Raw genomic sequence first — 14276 nt, forward strand, 5'->3', positions numbered from 1 at the left:
CATACTTAACATAAATTTACTTGGGAAGAAAAATATGTATAATGACTTAATATAACTCATGTGACTCTATAGCTGCTGTAGCATATTTTACTGGACTGTCCTGCTTTTTATGTTCATAGACTATGGTTTTATTAAGAAATTTTAATAGTAGATGTTTTTTAAAATGTTGGATTTATATTGTTCTAATGTTGTAATTTAAAAAAAAATATATATATATATATATATGTGTGTGTATGTATATGTATGTATGTGTGTGTATATATATATATATATATATATATATATATATATATATGTGTGTGTGTATGTATATGTATGTATGTATATATATGAAGAGTTCAGATGCAAAAACCTCTAAATGCCATCTGAAATTTCCTCCTAGAATGATCATTTTTATGAAGCTCGTATATTTAAGTTCAGTAATTTCACTTAAATGGCAATGAAAATTACCTATTAATTGCCATTTAAGTGAAATTATTGAAATTAAATATACAAGCTTGATAAAAATGATCATTCTAGGAGGAAATTTCAGATGGCATTTAGAGGTTTTTGCATCTGAACTCTTCATATATATATATATGTATATGTATGTGTATATATGTGTGTATATATTTATATATATATATATATATATATATATATATATATATATATATATATATATATATATATATATATATATACAGTGCTATGCATAAGTTTAGGCAACCATGCTAAAGTTGACTAAAAAGAGGAATAAAAAATCATATTTTGCAAATTTAACTTAATGCCTTATTTAAAAAAATTAGGAAAAATCCAACCTTTAAGGACACCAATTTTCTTTGTGAATGAATAATGTATCGTAAATAAATAAATGTTCTTCCTTAAAAAACAGGGTGCATAAGTTTGGGCACCACTATGTTAAATTCCCATAGAGGCAGGCAGATTTTTATTTTTAAGTATTTTTTTTTAATTTTTTTTAGGATACTATGCATCCTGATAAAGTTCCCTTGGCCTTTGGAATTAAAATAGCCCCACATCATCACATAGCCTTCACCATACCTAGAGATTGGCATGGAGTACTTTCCATAAGATCATCTCTCAATGCAAATCAAACTAGCTATTAGGCTAACTGAAATAAAATCATGCCAATCTCTTGGTATGGTGAAGGCTATGTGATGATGTGGGGCTATTTTAATTCCAAAGGCCAAGGGAACTTTATCAGGATGCATAGTATCCTAAAAAAAAATAAAAAAAAATACTTAAAAATAAAAATCTGCCTGCCTCTATGGGAATTTAACATAGTGGTGCCCAAACTTATGCACCCTGTTTTTTAAGGAAGAACATTTATTTATTTACGATACATTATTCATTCACAAAGAAAATTGGTGTCCTTAAAGGTTGGATTTTTCCTAATTTTTTAAAATAAGGCATTAAGTTAAATTGGCAAAATATGATTTTTTATTCCTCTTTTTAGTCAACTTTAGCATGGTTGCCTAAACTTATGCATAGCACTGTATATATATATATATATATATATATATATATATATATATATATATATATATATATGTATATGTATTGTATTTTTAATTTGAGATTTTCATGCTTATAAATTACATAAACACATTTTCTTAATCTCTATTTTGTCTTGTTTTCTTGTATAAAACAAAGCCCATTAGAACATATTTAATAATTTACTTTAGAACTTAAGAATTACTTCAGAATTTGCTTCAGAAGCAAATTATGTATGATAATAAAGCTTGTGTTTCATGAATATGGCTAAGTGGAGATTAGCCAATAATAATAGAGGTCATTTTACATTAGTCTTAAAATAACAGTATCAAAAACAGACAGTTTAATTTTAACAGTCAGAGAAAAATGTCTAAATTATGAGGTTTTTCATGCAAGAATCATTGACTAATATTAGAAGTGCACTGCTGAAAATTAGTTAATTTCCGCTTAAGGCCTGCTGTCTTATTGAATGTTTTTACTGGTGGTCTTTTCACTTTTAAACACTCATTTGGTGATTTGATATGTCAGTAGTTTTTTTAATTCAGCTTCTTCTCCGTAACCCAAGCTCTTTTTCAATTCTCAGTTGAGAAGAGCTGAAAACTAAAAGCCTCCCTCTCTTTCTGTCTCCTGTGCAGTCGCTCTCCCTCTCCGCTGCAGGCCAGTGAGAAGGAGAAAGAAAGCCCAGCCGAGCTGACGGAGCGCTGCTTTCGGGAACTGCTGGGCCGTGCCGCCTATGGCAACATCAAGAACGCAGTCACCCCTGTGCTTATGTAAGAGATCTGCCACACATCGCGCCTGTCAGAATAGGTTATGAAATATATATTTTTTCATTTATGCTGCTGGTATTTCTTTAGTTTTTAAGGTATAGCTGTATTCTTACATTACTTCCCAGTTAAGATTTAGTAAATTTGCTTTAGAATTCCAGTCTCTTAATGTTGGCATATTGATTGAGAGTAACTCAAGAATATTTCAAACTCATCTCAATTCTGGGTTATTTATGAGTTCATAATTAATCTCACTTCGGGTGGTGTGAATCTCATTTTTCAGTCGCTTCTGGCTTCATTTCTCTAGCTCAAGCTCTCTCGGTTCTCTCACCGCAGGCATCTGGATAATCACTCTCTGTGGGAAGGCAAAACATTTGCAGTGCGCTGCTTTAAGATCATCATGTACTCCATTCAGGTGAGTTCAGGCCTTAATTGAAAAAATTATCTAAACTTTAATAAGAAACTTTTTTAAAATTTATGTACAGCAGATCTATTATATTATATTATATTATATTATATTATATTATATTATATTATATTATATTATATTATATTATATTATATTATATTATATTATATTATATTATATTATATTATAGTGGTACAGAAATTACAAAATAAAGAAGTGTGAAGTCCGCACACTGAAAATTACTGCTCCAAAAGAGTTTATTCAAGCAACGTTTCGACCCTCAGGTCTTCATCAGGCTCAATGTTAATGTAATAGTAAAGACAACTTTAAATAGACACAGGTGATCACCTTAATCAGGCACACCCAAGAAATCATGTGACAAATACAAGTCATGTATGTCATGTGACAAATACAGCTCATGTGACAAATCCCAGTTACAAAAAAAAATTATATACACTACACATACATACATGCACACACATAAAAAAAATAAAAATAATAATAATAAAAAAATAATAACAGAAATTACACACACACACACACACACGTCATATATGGTTATAATAATAATATATCTTAATATATTTTATTCTTTGGGTGCTGAACAATTCACCTAAGACATTAAAAACTTTTAATCACCAAGAATACCAAAAATTGGCATTACACACTCAATGTGAATGGTTTTACTTTATATTAATATGTTATCCAATTCTGTTTAGTTATGATTATTAGTGATGCAAAGATTATTCTCATTAAATCATATTTACATTTAATAAAAATTTTAATAAAGATTTTTAACCTGGTCATTTAAATCTCTCTTCTTTGTCTCTCTTTCTTTCCATCCCTCCAGTCTCAGCATTCTCATCTGGTCATCCAGCAGCTCTTGGGCCATTTAGATGCCAACAGTAAGAGCTCAGCCACAGTGCGTGCTGGGATAGTGGAGGTCCTTCTGGAGGCGGCTGCCATCGCTTCCAGTGGCTCTGTTGGTGGGTGTGGATTTGCAACCGGTTAAAATGAATCACGGTCATTATTATACTAAACATTAAGTGTAGCCAGTATAAAAATTCATTGCACAGGAACAGAGTGGTGTCTTCTGAATATTTATGCACAAGCTATGACATATATCACATATTTCATGCCTGTGCTCAGTATCTGGGTCACTTCTCCCCCAGACGTTAAGCTGCTCCTCTGGGAGAAGAGAAGTGTGACATTGCATCTGACCCAATCCATATTTCAGCCAATAATATACATTTTATAGCCAGACTCTCCGCTCTGACGTCAAGACCGAGCTCACACCTAATGTCCCGTGTGAAAGCCCTGTCACACTTCTTCTGGCAGCACTGCTGCTGAGCCAAGGGGGCGGCGCCACCTGCAGCTCTAAACTAACACTGAATCATTTCATCCGATTCAGTTATGTGAATCAGGTCCTTTGGACATTTTGGAGATTTAAATGACCTGGTTAAAAAAATATTTTATTCATTTACTTTATCACTCAGAGGTGATTTATATATTTAAAAATTATATATATATATATATATATATATATATATATATATATATATTAATATAACTTTATATTTTATCTTATTAAAAAGTATACTTTATGCATTGCTAGCATCATCAAAAAGAATTGCAACAAGAATTTTTGATAGCAATACAGTTACAGAGTTTTTTGTCAAATATTTAGTTTTTTTAAACTGTTCTTATCGGCCAAAAACTTCGCTTTGCATATTGTTTTGATTATTAAAAAGAGTGGGTGAAAAACAACTATTTGTTCAAAAATTGGACACTAATATCTCTAGTTGTACTGATTTAGTCTACTCTGCTTAGCTGCAGATGGCTAATGTTAAAAGGTGGCTGCATATATTAATGTGTGCGTGTTTGTTTGTTGCTTATTTTAGGCCCCACAGTGCTGGAGGTGTTTAACACGCTGCTCCGGCATCTGAGGCTCAGTGTGGACTATGAACTCACAGGATCCTACGACTGCTCCAACATCGGCACCAAGATCATCAAGGAGCACGAGGAGAGACAGCTACAGGAAGCCGTCATCAGGACTATCGGTGTGTTTGTGAGCATAATACGACAGATATTTCACGATCTTCTTTAAGTTTCTTTATTTTTCATTTACTATGGTCTGTGTCTTTTGAAATAAGGCTCATTTGCAAACACGTTACCCACGTATCAGCGCTCGGAAGTGATGCTGTTCATCATGGGAAAGATCCCTATTCCAGGCATGCATTTCACACTACCCTCTACAGGCTCAGGGTGAGCACTGCAGCCACTACATACTGTTTTTTTACTAAGAAAATCCCACAAATTAATATTATTAAACATTATTGTGGTAGATAAAAGCATTTATGAGACATTACATTTAATAGACATATGTTTTCTTTATTTTCATACCATTGCATTTAAGTTTGTGGTAATTGTTGTTTTGGCGAAAGTCTTTGCAAATCAGATTGTCTGAATTTTCTAAAAAGAACCAATTCAAACAGAACATTTTCTGAGGTGAACATCACTTCTTGTGTCTGTACTGCAGGCCTGAAGGACACCGAATGATCCAAGTCATGCTGCTGAAGTCCTTGAGACAGGTAAAGTCAACCTGCTCGATGCCTCATGAAAGAGAATTACATCATAGCAAAGATTTGATGCTGCAAAGGTAATGTTTCTCTCTTTTTTTTCTTCACTGTCCAGGTCACATGTGGTTTTCAGACGACTAACATGCTGACAGCTCTGCCCAACTCCTTTCTGGACCCATTGCTGTCATTTGCACTGCTAGAGGATGCAGAAATTCGGCTGCTGGTGCTGGAAATTCTGGTCAGCCTCATCGATCGCCATGATAACCTCCCCAAGTTCTCCACCATCAGGTTAGTGTATTTATTGGATTTAGGTCTAGGTGTTCTGATCATGGTGTATACACTACTGTTCAAAAGTTTTCAATTTTTGTTTGTTTTTAAAAGAAGTGTCTTATGCTCATTAAGGCTGCACTTATTTGATCAAAATACAGCAAAACAGTAAGATTGTGAAATATTATTATAGTTTAAATAAGTTTTTTTTTTATTTGAATACATTTTAAAATGTAATTTATTGTTGGCAAAGCTGAATTTTCAGCATAATTACTCCAATCTTCAGGGTCACATGATCCTTTGGAAATCATTCTAACATGCTGATTTGCTCAGGAAACATTTCTTATTATTATCATTGTTGAAAACAGTTGTGCTGCTTAATATTTTACGAACAAAATTTTATCAGGATTCTTTGATAAATATCTGGTTTAAAACAACAGCATTTATTTAAAAAAGAAATCTATTGTAACATTATAAATGTCTTTACCGTCACTTTTGATCACTTTATTGCATCCTTGCTGAATAAAAGTAATTTATTTAAAAGAATCATCCTTTGACCCCATTCTTTTGAATGGTAATATATGCTGAAGAACCAGGGGACTCTACTGGTCAGCTTCCATCTGCTAACACTTTAAGAGAGCATGAAATCTAAATTGACCCTATTTACTTTAATAATAAATGTCCTATTGTGCACAGTTCATCAGTGCATATAATTGTTATTAATAAAATAAAATGTATGTAACCATTAAACAATTTATAACAATAATTACTTGCACTTTTCAATGTCCATTGAATATTCAGTTTCTAATTTGAAAAATTTCACATTACAGGTAAATGCATTAAAACTGGCATGCAGGCTTTACTAGTTTTTCCTGTGGTTTCATGTGTCACTTTGTCCCCATGCAGTATCATCTCTGATATCTCTGTGCTTAAGCTCAAAGTGGACAAGTGCTCACGTCAAGACAACCTCTTCATGAAGAAGGTACAGCATTCCTCTATCCATCACTCATCTCCCCGTTGTCATTATCACTCTGATCTTAAGTCGGTAGGTCTGCATCAGAGAATGCGTGTATGTCCGAAGGGCTGATGTTGTGTTGATATCTCTGTTTTTAGCATGCGCAGCATCTGTACAGACACATTTACCTGTGCAGTAAGGAACAGAACAGTGTGCAGCCTCACTTTGAGAAGCTCTACTCACTCCTGGCCCTCATCAGCATGGAGCTGGCCAACGAAGAGGTGGTGGTGGACCTTATCCGCGTGGCGCTCGCTCTACAGGTGTGTTTACACTCCTAAAGTCCTAAAGTTTTCTGACTTTTACTATGAATATGTTTGCTAATAAACAATGACAAAATACACATTTAGAAGATGTATGCATTCAAAATTTACAGTCTCAAATCTTAGAAAGTATTTTAGTCTGATTTGAACAACTGCACACATACGTACTGTCAGGGTCACCAAATCCAACAAGGCAGCATTAGAGGTTACCAAAATCCTTTACCTCACTCTCGGCCTGTCCCAATTTTTATGAGTTGTTATATAGCTGTAAGATATGTTCCTGTTGTGCCCCCTACTGTACTGACCTGAATTTGCGTTACCTTAGTTGTAAATTTGACATCTCTCTCTTCTGGCTGCCGTAATCTCTCTTTATTTATTTTAAAATCTTTTGTAAAGTCATGGAAATTCAATATTAGTTCCTTTCTTGTGCCGATGGCACAAATGGGAACACGTAAAATTATATTTGCAATGGACTCCTTTACCCTACAATAGTTTACATGCGAGTCCATCAAACCACACTTAAACACACAACATGCACAAAGAAAAGAAAAGAAAACAAAACTATTCATCTTTGTCAGCTCTTTTAAACGGGTTCTATTCATTATCACATTTTTATTATGAAGCCAGATCATTTTTTCATTTATTTGAAACTCAAACTGTTTTTTAAATTAGAAATTCAACATCAGTCTTTTTATATGTTTTTGAATGTTCAAAATTTAGTTTTTTGTTCCATCATGACCTACGTGGTTTAACAAGGAATTCATAAAGACTTTGGTTTCTGTGTTTCTTCTCATCTTCCTGTGTTGCTTTCCATCCAGGACTTGGCACTGAGCAGTGAGGAGGCGTTACCGGTGTATAACCGCTGTGCTGTTCATGCCCTCTCCTCTGCTTATCTCAATCTCATCAGTCAGCTCACCACCGTTCCAGCGTTCTGCCAACACGTTCATGAGGTCAGTGCCACATAGATGCTGAGCACAACCGCCTGATCTGTAGTCACTAACAGTTTCTTTTTTATCTTTTTTATCTATTGCATAACCATTTTAAATGCATTAACGTTTTTGCAGGTGATTGGAATGAGACAAAAAGAAATTCCTTACCTGTTACCTGAGGATGTCTTCATTGAAAACCCAACGTAAGACAAACTGTTTAATGTTTTATATTTTGTTCTATATTTTTCAGCGAGGATTGCGGTTTCCACTAGAATATTGAGCAGAATAATTATTTTCAACATTGATCAAAATAAATGTTTCTTGAGCAACAAATCAGCATATTCAAATTTAAATAGGAAGTTATTTTAAATTGCAAAAATTTATTTGATTTATATATTTTAATTATATATTCTAAATTATGATTTCCTTGTCCTTTGTTGATTTCCCAGGATTCCTAAGACACTGGAGAAGCTGGAAGGAGAGGTGTTGTTCCAACAGGCCAAGATCACTGAGGTTCTTGGAGGAAGTGGCTACAACTCTGAACGACTAGCTACACCTTATGTCCCACAGTTTACAGGTGCATAAAGGAGCATTTTGTGCCACATCATGCATCATATCATTTCAAAAATGACCCTATTTTTTTGCTAGATACATTTTTCTTTATAAATGTCTTATTGTGTACAAATTATCATTGTGCACCAATCAAATCCCAATGGATAATCTGCTCTTCATTGTTTCCTGCTGAATACTCCTTAATTCTTCTAAACACGTCTAAATGCACTGTGTGTGCGCCGTTCATATTGTTTTTAAGAAAACAATGTAATTCTTGTAGATAGCTTTTTAGCGTTAGCCTAAAGTTATTTCTGCTTATTAGTAGCTGACTGACAGATATTGGTTGAGTAAACAGTTGATTAATTCCACCCTCTTCCCTTAGATGAAGACCGGCTGTCAAAGAGAAAGAGTGTTGGAGAAACAATATCTCTCCAGGTGGAGGTAGAGTCCAGAAACAGTCCGGAGAAAGAAGAGGTAAATTAAACCATACAACTCTTACAGGCACATTTATGAAACTTTTTTTACTGGTTACATTTTTTTTATTGAGGACATTTTCAGAAATTCGGCATTCACATGAATAGCAAATCAAGCCAACACAGGTTTACCTACTTACATTTAACAAGACATACAAACATTTGTTTTGTTTTTAATATTGTGAAAATTATTAGACTAATCTTAACCTAAAAATATTTAGCATTTTTAGATTAAGAATATATACTTTAATACTTTTCAAATATGATAATATATGATAATATAATATAATATATATATATAGTTTTACCTTGTTCATAGATAGTCAGATATAGCTGTCTTCTGGGGACAGCATTGCTCTGATGTATGTTTTCTTTTCCTACAGAGAACACCAGCTGAAGAAATCACTTTTGAAACACTGAAAAACGCCATCGGTGGGTTGATTTAATGAGAATTGAACTTTCCCTAAATTGTCTCTGCAGATATTTCCAGAACCTGCATGATGTAATTGTTTGTTAACTTCTCTATTAGCTGAACAGTGCTAAAGTGTGTATGCGTGTGTATTCTCCAGTGGACAGTGTAGGCGTGGAGGAACAGGAGAAGGAACGCAGGAGACAGGTGGTTGAGAAGTTCCAGAAGGCCCCCTTTGAGGAAATAGCTGCCCACTGTGGTGCCAGAGTGAGTTAACTAAATGTATTCCACTGTTGTCTTCTCTCACACTGATCAGCTCAATATTGTAATTTAGGGCTAATACATGTTCTTCTGTTTCCTCACCCAGAGTGAGTGAACTATAATTTCATGAAAATGTATTCCACTGTTGTCTTCTCTCACACTGATCAGCTCAATACTGTAATTTAGGGCTAATATTTGTTCTTCTGTTTCCTCCCAGGCTTCAATGCTGCAGAGCAAACTTAATCAAATCTTTGAAATCACGATTAGGTAGGTCGCAGCATGGCTCATTTCAAACATCTGCCATCTCTGGGAAAGATGTTTGCGGTGATACATCTTCTTATCTTTTTCGCTCTTTCTTGCTTGCAGGCCTCCTCCCAGTCCATCTGGAACCATCACATCAAGCTACGGCCAAACCCAGAGTCGCTCAGTCCCCGTTTATGAGATGAAGTTCCCGGACTTGTGCGTTTACTAGTGCAGCTCAACTCAGGATTCAGAAACCTTCAGTAGCAGCCAGAGGTGCAGAGAGCTGGAGGGTTTGAACTATTCAGTGATATTTTGATGTTATATCGCAGTAAAACTAAGAGGTCATCCCTCCTCTATCCTATAAACCTCATTACTGGATTGTCCCATTCACTGTTGGAAGAATTTTGAACATTTGAGTTTTCCCTATATAAAAAATATTTCCCACTTATTCTTAGTTATTCTGCTCCTCCATAATAAAATCAGCTCACATAGATCTGTATGTGGGCAAGTATTGAAGCAAAATTCACAAAACTTATTAAGAACATGTCTGGGTTATGTTTCACCCCTAAAATCAAAATAAATAAGTAAATTATATTTTGAATAAATAACATTTTAAACCCTATTTTAGGACCTTTAAGATTTATTTTGCATTGTATCATTATTTTCATGACAATTAAGCACATTTACCCCAAATTCTCATTATTGTAATTTGAAAAAAAAAAATGTTTTTATTGTAAATTATGAATACATTAATTGTAGGAATATACTGTCTTTGACTATGCGTATTGCAGTGCTGATTTCAATTACAAATCATTGCATTACAGTAATTCCTTATTGTAATAAAACTATAGTAAAATCACCATTGAGACTAATTTTGAAAAACGCATTACAATATTGAGACTTTTGGAGGTTAAAGATATTTTTAATTCTCATAAAATAATGTCATGATGCAAAAAAATCTTAATGGTCTTTAAATAGGCTTCATTTTCTTTATGATCAATATATATATACACAAATTTTTTACTGTAGAATAAATGGTGACCACATTTTGTTCAGATGCTTTTTAAAGTGGAGTTTCATAGAAAAAAAGGGGAAACTTCCCCGTATTGAAAGCTCTGACAAATTGTGACAAATCCCCCCCAAAAAACTACAAACCTTTCTACCAAGAGTTTAAATGCAAGTAGTATCAGTGAAGTTAATTTTTTGCACAAAATATCTCTGAAATGATTTTTTACTTGTTGGTGCTAATTTTTGTTTCTAGTAGTTTGAACATTTAGTGAATCAACTTTGTATTGTTTTCTTTAAACATTGGTAGCTAATGTTTATCACACAGTGTAGAAATCTGGAGTTCGTATCACTGGAGGTGTGACGCCTGTCTTGCGTGTTAAACACTTTTGTCACTAAGTGGCGTTAAGGAGCTCTGGTACTCAAGGAACTATTTAATTAACACTTTTTCTATTTATCTACCTAGTACCCATACTCATTTGCTTATTATCTGTAATCTGCTATGTTTTGCTTATTTTTGAGTGCTTCCGCACAGTCTTGTGGCATTGGACAATTTTTTAAATTATTTTTATTTTGTAAACATAAGCATAATTTTTACTGTGTATATAGTTGCGTATAAGATCTATGAATATATGTAAATAGCTGTTTATTAGTTTTCGAATGCTCTGGTTTAGTCCTGGTTAGGTCATTGTCTGAATGAGAGCGTAAAAGTCAGTATGACACCTTCATTTTAAAAGAGTTTGCAAAATGTTTGTGATTGACTACTAGCTCAAGGGTTCCGAGGCAAATGAAGAAAAACGGTCTATCAGGAACGGCAGCATTGCCATAAATCACTCTCCTGGTCAAATTTTGTGTCATTTGATTCACATAAAGCTCTATGTCGAGAGATGTGCGCTATTTTAGTGCTGATCTGTGTCTCTACATAGACTATGTAAAGGATAATATACAGCCAGGGTTTATTTTGCTATTGTGACCGTCTGACTGTACATTATCCTGCTTATTACATACTGCTAATTACCATATAAATAAATATATGGATATGAAATATATTAATTTTGAGTATAAAAAGTCCATTACGACGTAGAAAACAAGACATGCAATGCAACGATATTACTATATTAATTTAGATATATTGTTTAATCTGCAATCCAAGTTATATTTTTCACGGACTAGTTAGCTAACATATTTATCTACGATGTAACAAGTCTTCCTCTATAATAAGTTCTCTCTCATCCAGCTCTTTGTGTTTCTTACCAGTTCATTGTTCTTCCACGCATTTTCTTTAAATTATTTTCTCAAAAACGATAAACATGCCATGGTTAGATTCACAGTTTAGCGGTCATTATACAAAATTTCTCCTGTTGGCCAATAAGAATCAAGTATTTTAGAGGCTGTGTGATAAATTCTATATTTTTATCATTTGATGAAAAGCATTATACCTGTAGGTGTGGAACCTTCCATTTTCCTCTTTTATGTGTTGTCTGCATATTTTAGTCCCATTATGTGAAAGGACTATTTTTTTGTATGGCTGTTGATTTTAATAGTGCCATTAACTGAACTGCTGTGCTTTTTCTAGAGGATTCTCTCAGCATGCTGTTATTTTCGTCATCAATTGGTGACTGCATACAGTATATGTTTTAAGTGTTACTTTTTATGTTTTTAAGAGCATATAACATGAAGCCAAGTATCAAAACAGATTAAATCATTTTTGCCTTTAATTCATTATTCATTTATATTACACAGAGTAGTAGATATTTTAATGATCCGACAAAAATAACCAGAGATACCTAAAAAGTAAAAGCTATGATTCCTGTAGTCAGTAGTGTCTTTACCCCAGAAGTAGACCGCTGCCGTCCTTAGTATTAGTATGCATTTGCTATACGAGTATTCCCTCGAAATGAATCTGAATTGTAGCTCTTGGCCCGATTATATCACTGTAAACGCTCAGTAGTTCTGTAAATACATCTCACATTTCTTCAGCAATGAATTTAATGTCTGTGAGAATTTACATTTTTGGGCTGTGACGTGTCAAAGTTAGTCATTTGTTATAATACCTCTGCAGTTTATGTCTCATTTCTGGTGTAACTGTAGTCAAATATCAGTCACAATGTATGTTTCCTTTTCTAATGAATTAAAGTTTTCCTTATGAAATGTTTGTGGTTAAACTGCAAATAGACAATAAAACGTTTTCGATAGATTGCAGTGTGCTCATTGGAAATGTTTTCCCACAAAACTCGAGTTGTTTTAAACTGACTGTTATAAACTGTTATTTTACACTGTTTTTAGCATCTGAAGTTAGGGGTGCTGAAACTTTGGAGTTTGCCAGTGACCTTGTGCTGCGCCTTGTTTTCTTGCTCAAAGGATTTCCTTTCATCGTTCAGCAAACGCAATCATATAATTCATTTCGAGCTCAAATCGAGATTTCTTATTTTAGATACAGGATTTATTTAAAAAAAAAATTTCAGGAGAAACAATAGAGAAGCAGAAAATATAAGCAAAAGTCTCCGTTTGCTGTCCAAGAGAAACAAGATATGATTTTTGATCATATAAAATGTCATTTGTGATTCATGATCTGTTTTATAAGAAACTCTGTCTTTATTTAAAGGGGTACTTCACCGCTGGCAAAATTGAAACTGAATATACAGTAGAAAGGCAGAATTATTTTTTTTTTAAATCAGTACTACCTGACTAGAGAAATGAAGAAAAAAAGTCTGTAGTCTTCCCTTTTGCCAGATAGGTAGGAAAACTTCAACACCCATAATGCACAGGGCCACTCCCGCCAGTCTGCTATGGATACACTTACCAGTCAAATACCACCTTGCTTTCACCCAAAGATTGTGTCATTAATTACTCTCCCTCATGTCGTTCCAAACCAGTAAGACTTTCATTCATCTTCAGAACTCAGATGAAGATCTTTTTGATGAAATCTGAAAGCTTTCTGATCCCTCCATTGACAGCTACGCAACTACCACTTTCAAACTGCAGAAAAGTAGGAACATTCATTCAACATATAACAAATAGTTTACTCAACAGCCAAGAGGTCATGCCGTGATGTATCGATCTTCTACTAGTCGCACGTCTTCACGTGATGCAAATACGATCCCAAAAACTATGGGACACAGTCAAATGCGAAACTTTCTGACGCATTCACATGCGTATGAATGGAAGTCAAGGGAATGAAAAGTGAAGTGTGACCGGAAAAAGCCATTATATTCCCTGCTTTCCATAATGATCAATTCAGACCAATCAACAAATTTGCAGTTTTTACTCCAGGATATCAACCAATAAAACACATGAATTCACACCTGGGAACATTGCAAATTCATTTGAATGTAGTTCATGTACAGTATATTACAGTAACTCTAACTCTGAATATCCTTTCTTTTTAAATCCCAGACATGATCAGTTCAGTGCTATGTCGAAATAAACTAAATGTCAAGTAATGAGCTTTAATATTCATGTAATACCCTGATACCCTGTCTTGTTTTTTCACAGTAACATTTGATGCCCTTTCATTTTGGTTCAGATGAAGCTTTTTTATTTTTATTTAATCAAGGTATGTTAAGGACACATTTAAATGTTTTGACACCAAATATTCTGTCCTTTCTCTCCTCCT

At 33.9% G+C, this 14276-nt stretch overlaps 1 protein-coding gene across 3 annotated transcripts in view; it reads left to right on the plus strand.

Moving 5' to 3' along the window:
- efr3bb (EFR3 homolog Bb) overlaps nt 1-10363 on the plus strand; it is a 36105-nt gene extending 25742 nt beyond the window's left edge. For all 3 annotated transcript variants that reach the window (XM_084433324.1, XM_084433323.1, XM_084433325.1), the window contains 17 exons: nt 2130-2264; nt 2595-2673; nt 3518-3653; nt 4569-4727; nt 4821-4932; nt 5207-5258; nt 5362-5534; nt 6420-6495; nt 6627-6788; nt 7607-7738; nt 7853-7920; nt 8167-8294; nt 8652-8743; nt 9126-9174; nt 9312-9418; nt 9630-9679; nt 9779-10363. In XM_084433324.1, coding sequence (XP_084289450.1) covers nt 2130-2264; nt 2595-2673; nt 3518-3653; nt 4569-4727; nt 4821-4932; nt 5207-5258; nt 5362-5534; nt 6420-6495; nt 6627-6788; nt 7607-7738; nt 7853-7920; nt 8167-8294; nt 8652-8743; nt 9126-9174; nt 9312-9418; nt 9630-9679; nt 9779-9884 — 1816 coding nt within the window. In that variant the 3' untranslated portion in view covers nt 9885-10363. The remainder of the gene's footprint in view (nt 1-2129; nt 2265-2594; nt 2674-3517; nt 3654-4568; nt 4728-4820; nt 4933-5206; nt 5259-5361; nt 5535-6419; nt 6496-6626; nt 6789-7606; nt 7739-7852; nt 7921-8166; nt 8295-8651; nt 8744-9125; nt 9175-9311; nt 9419-9629; nt 9680-9778) is intronic.
- Nucleotides 10364-14276: the final 3913 nt, after the last annotated feature.

The sequence above is a fragment of the Rutilus rutilus genome (genome assembly GCF_951802725.1).
Source record: "Rutilus rutilus genome assembly, chromosome: 15".
Lineage (NCBI taxonomy): Eukaryota > Metazoa > Chordata > Actinopteri > Cypriniformes > Leuciscidae > Rutilus > Rutilus rutilus.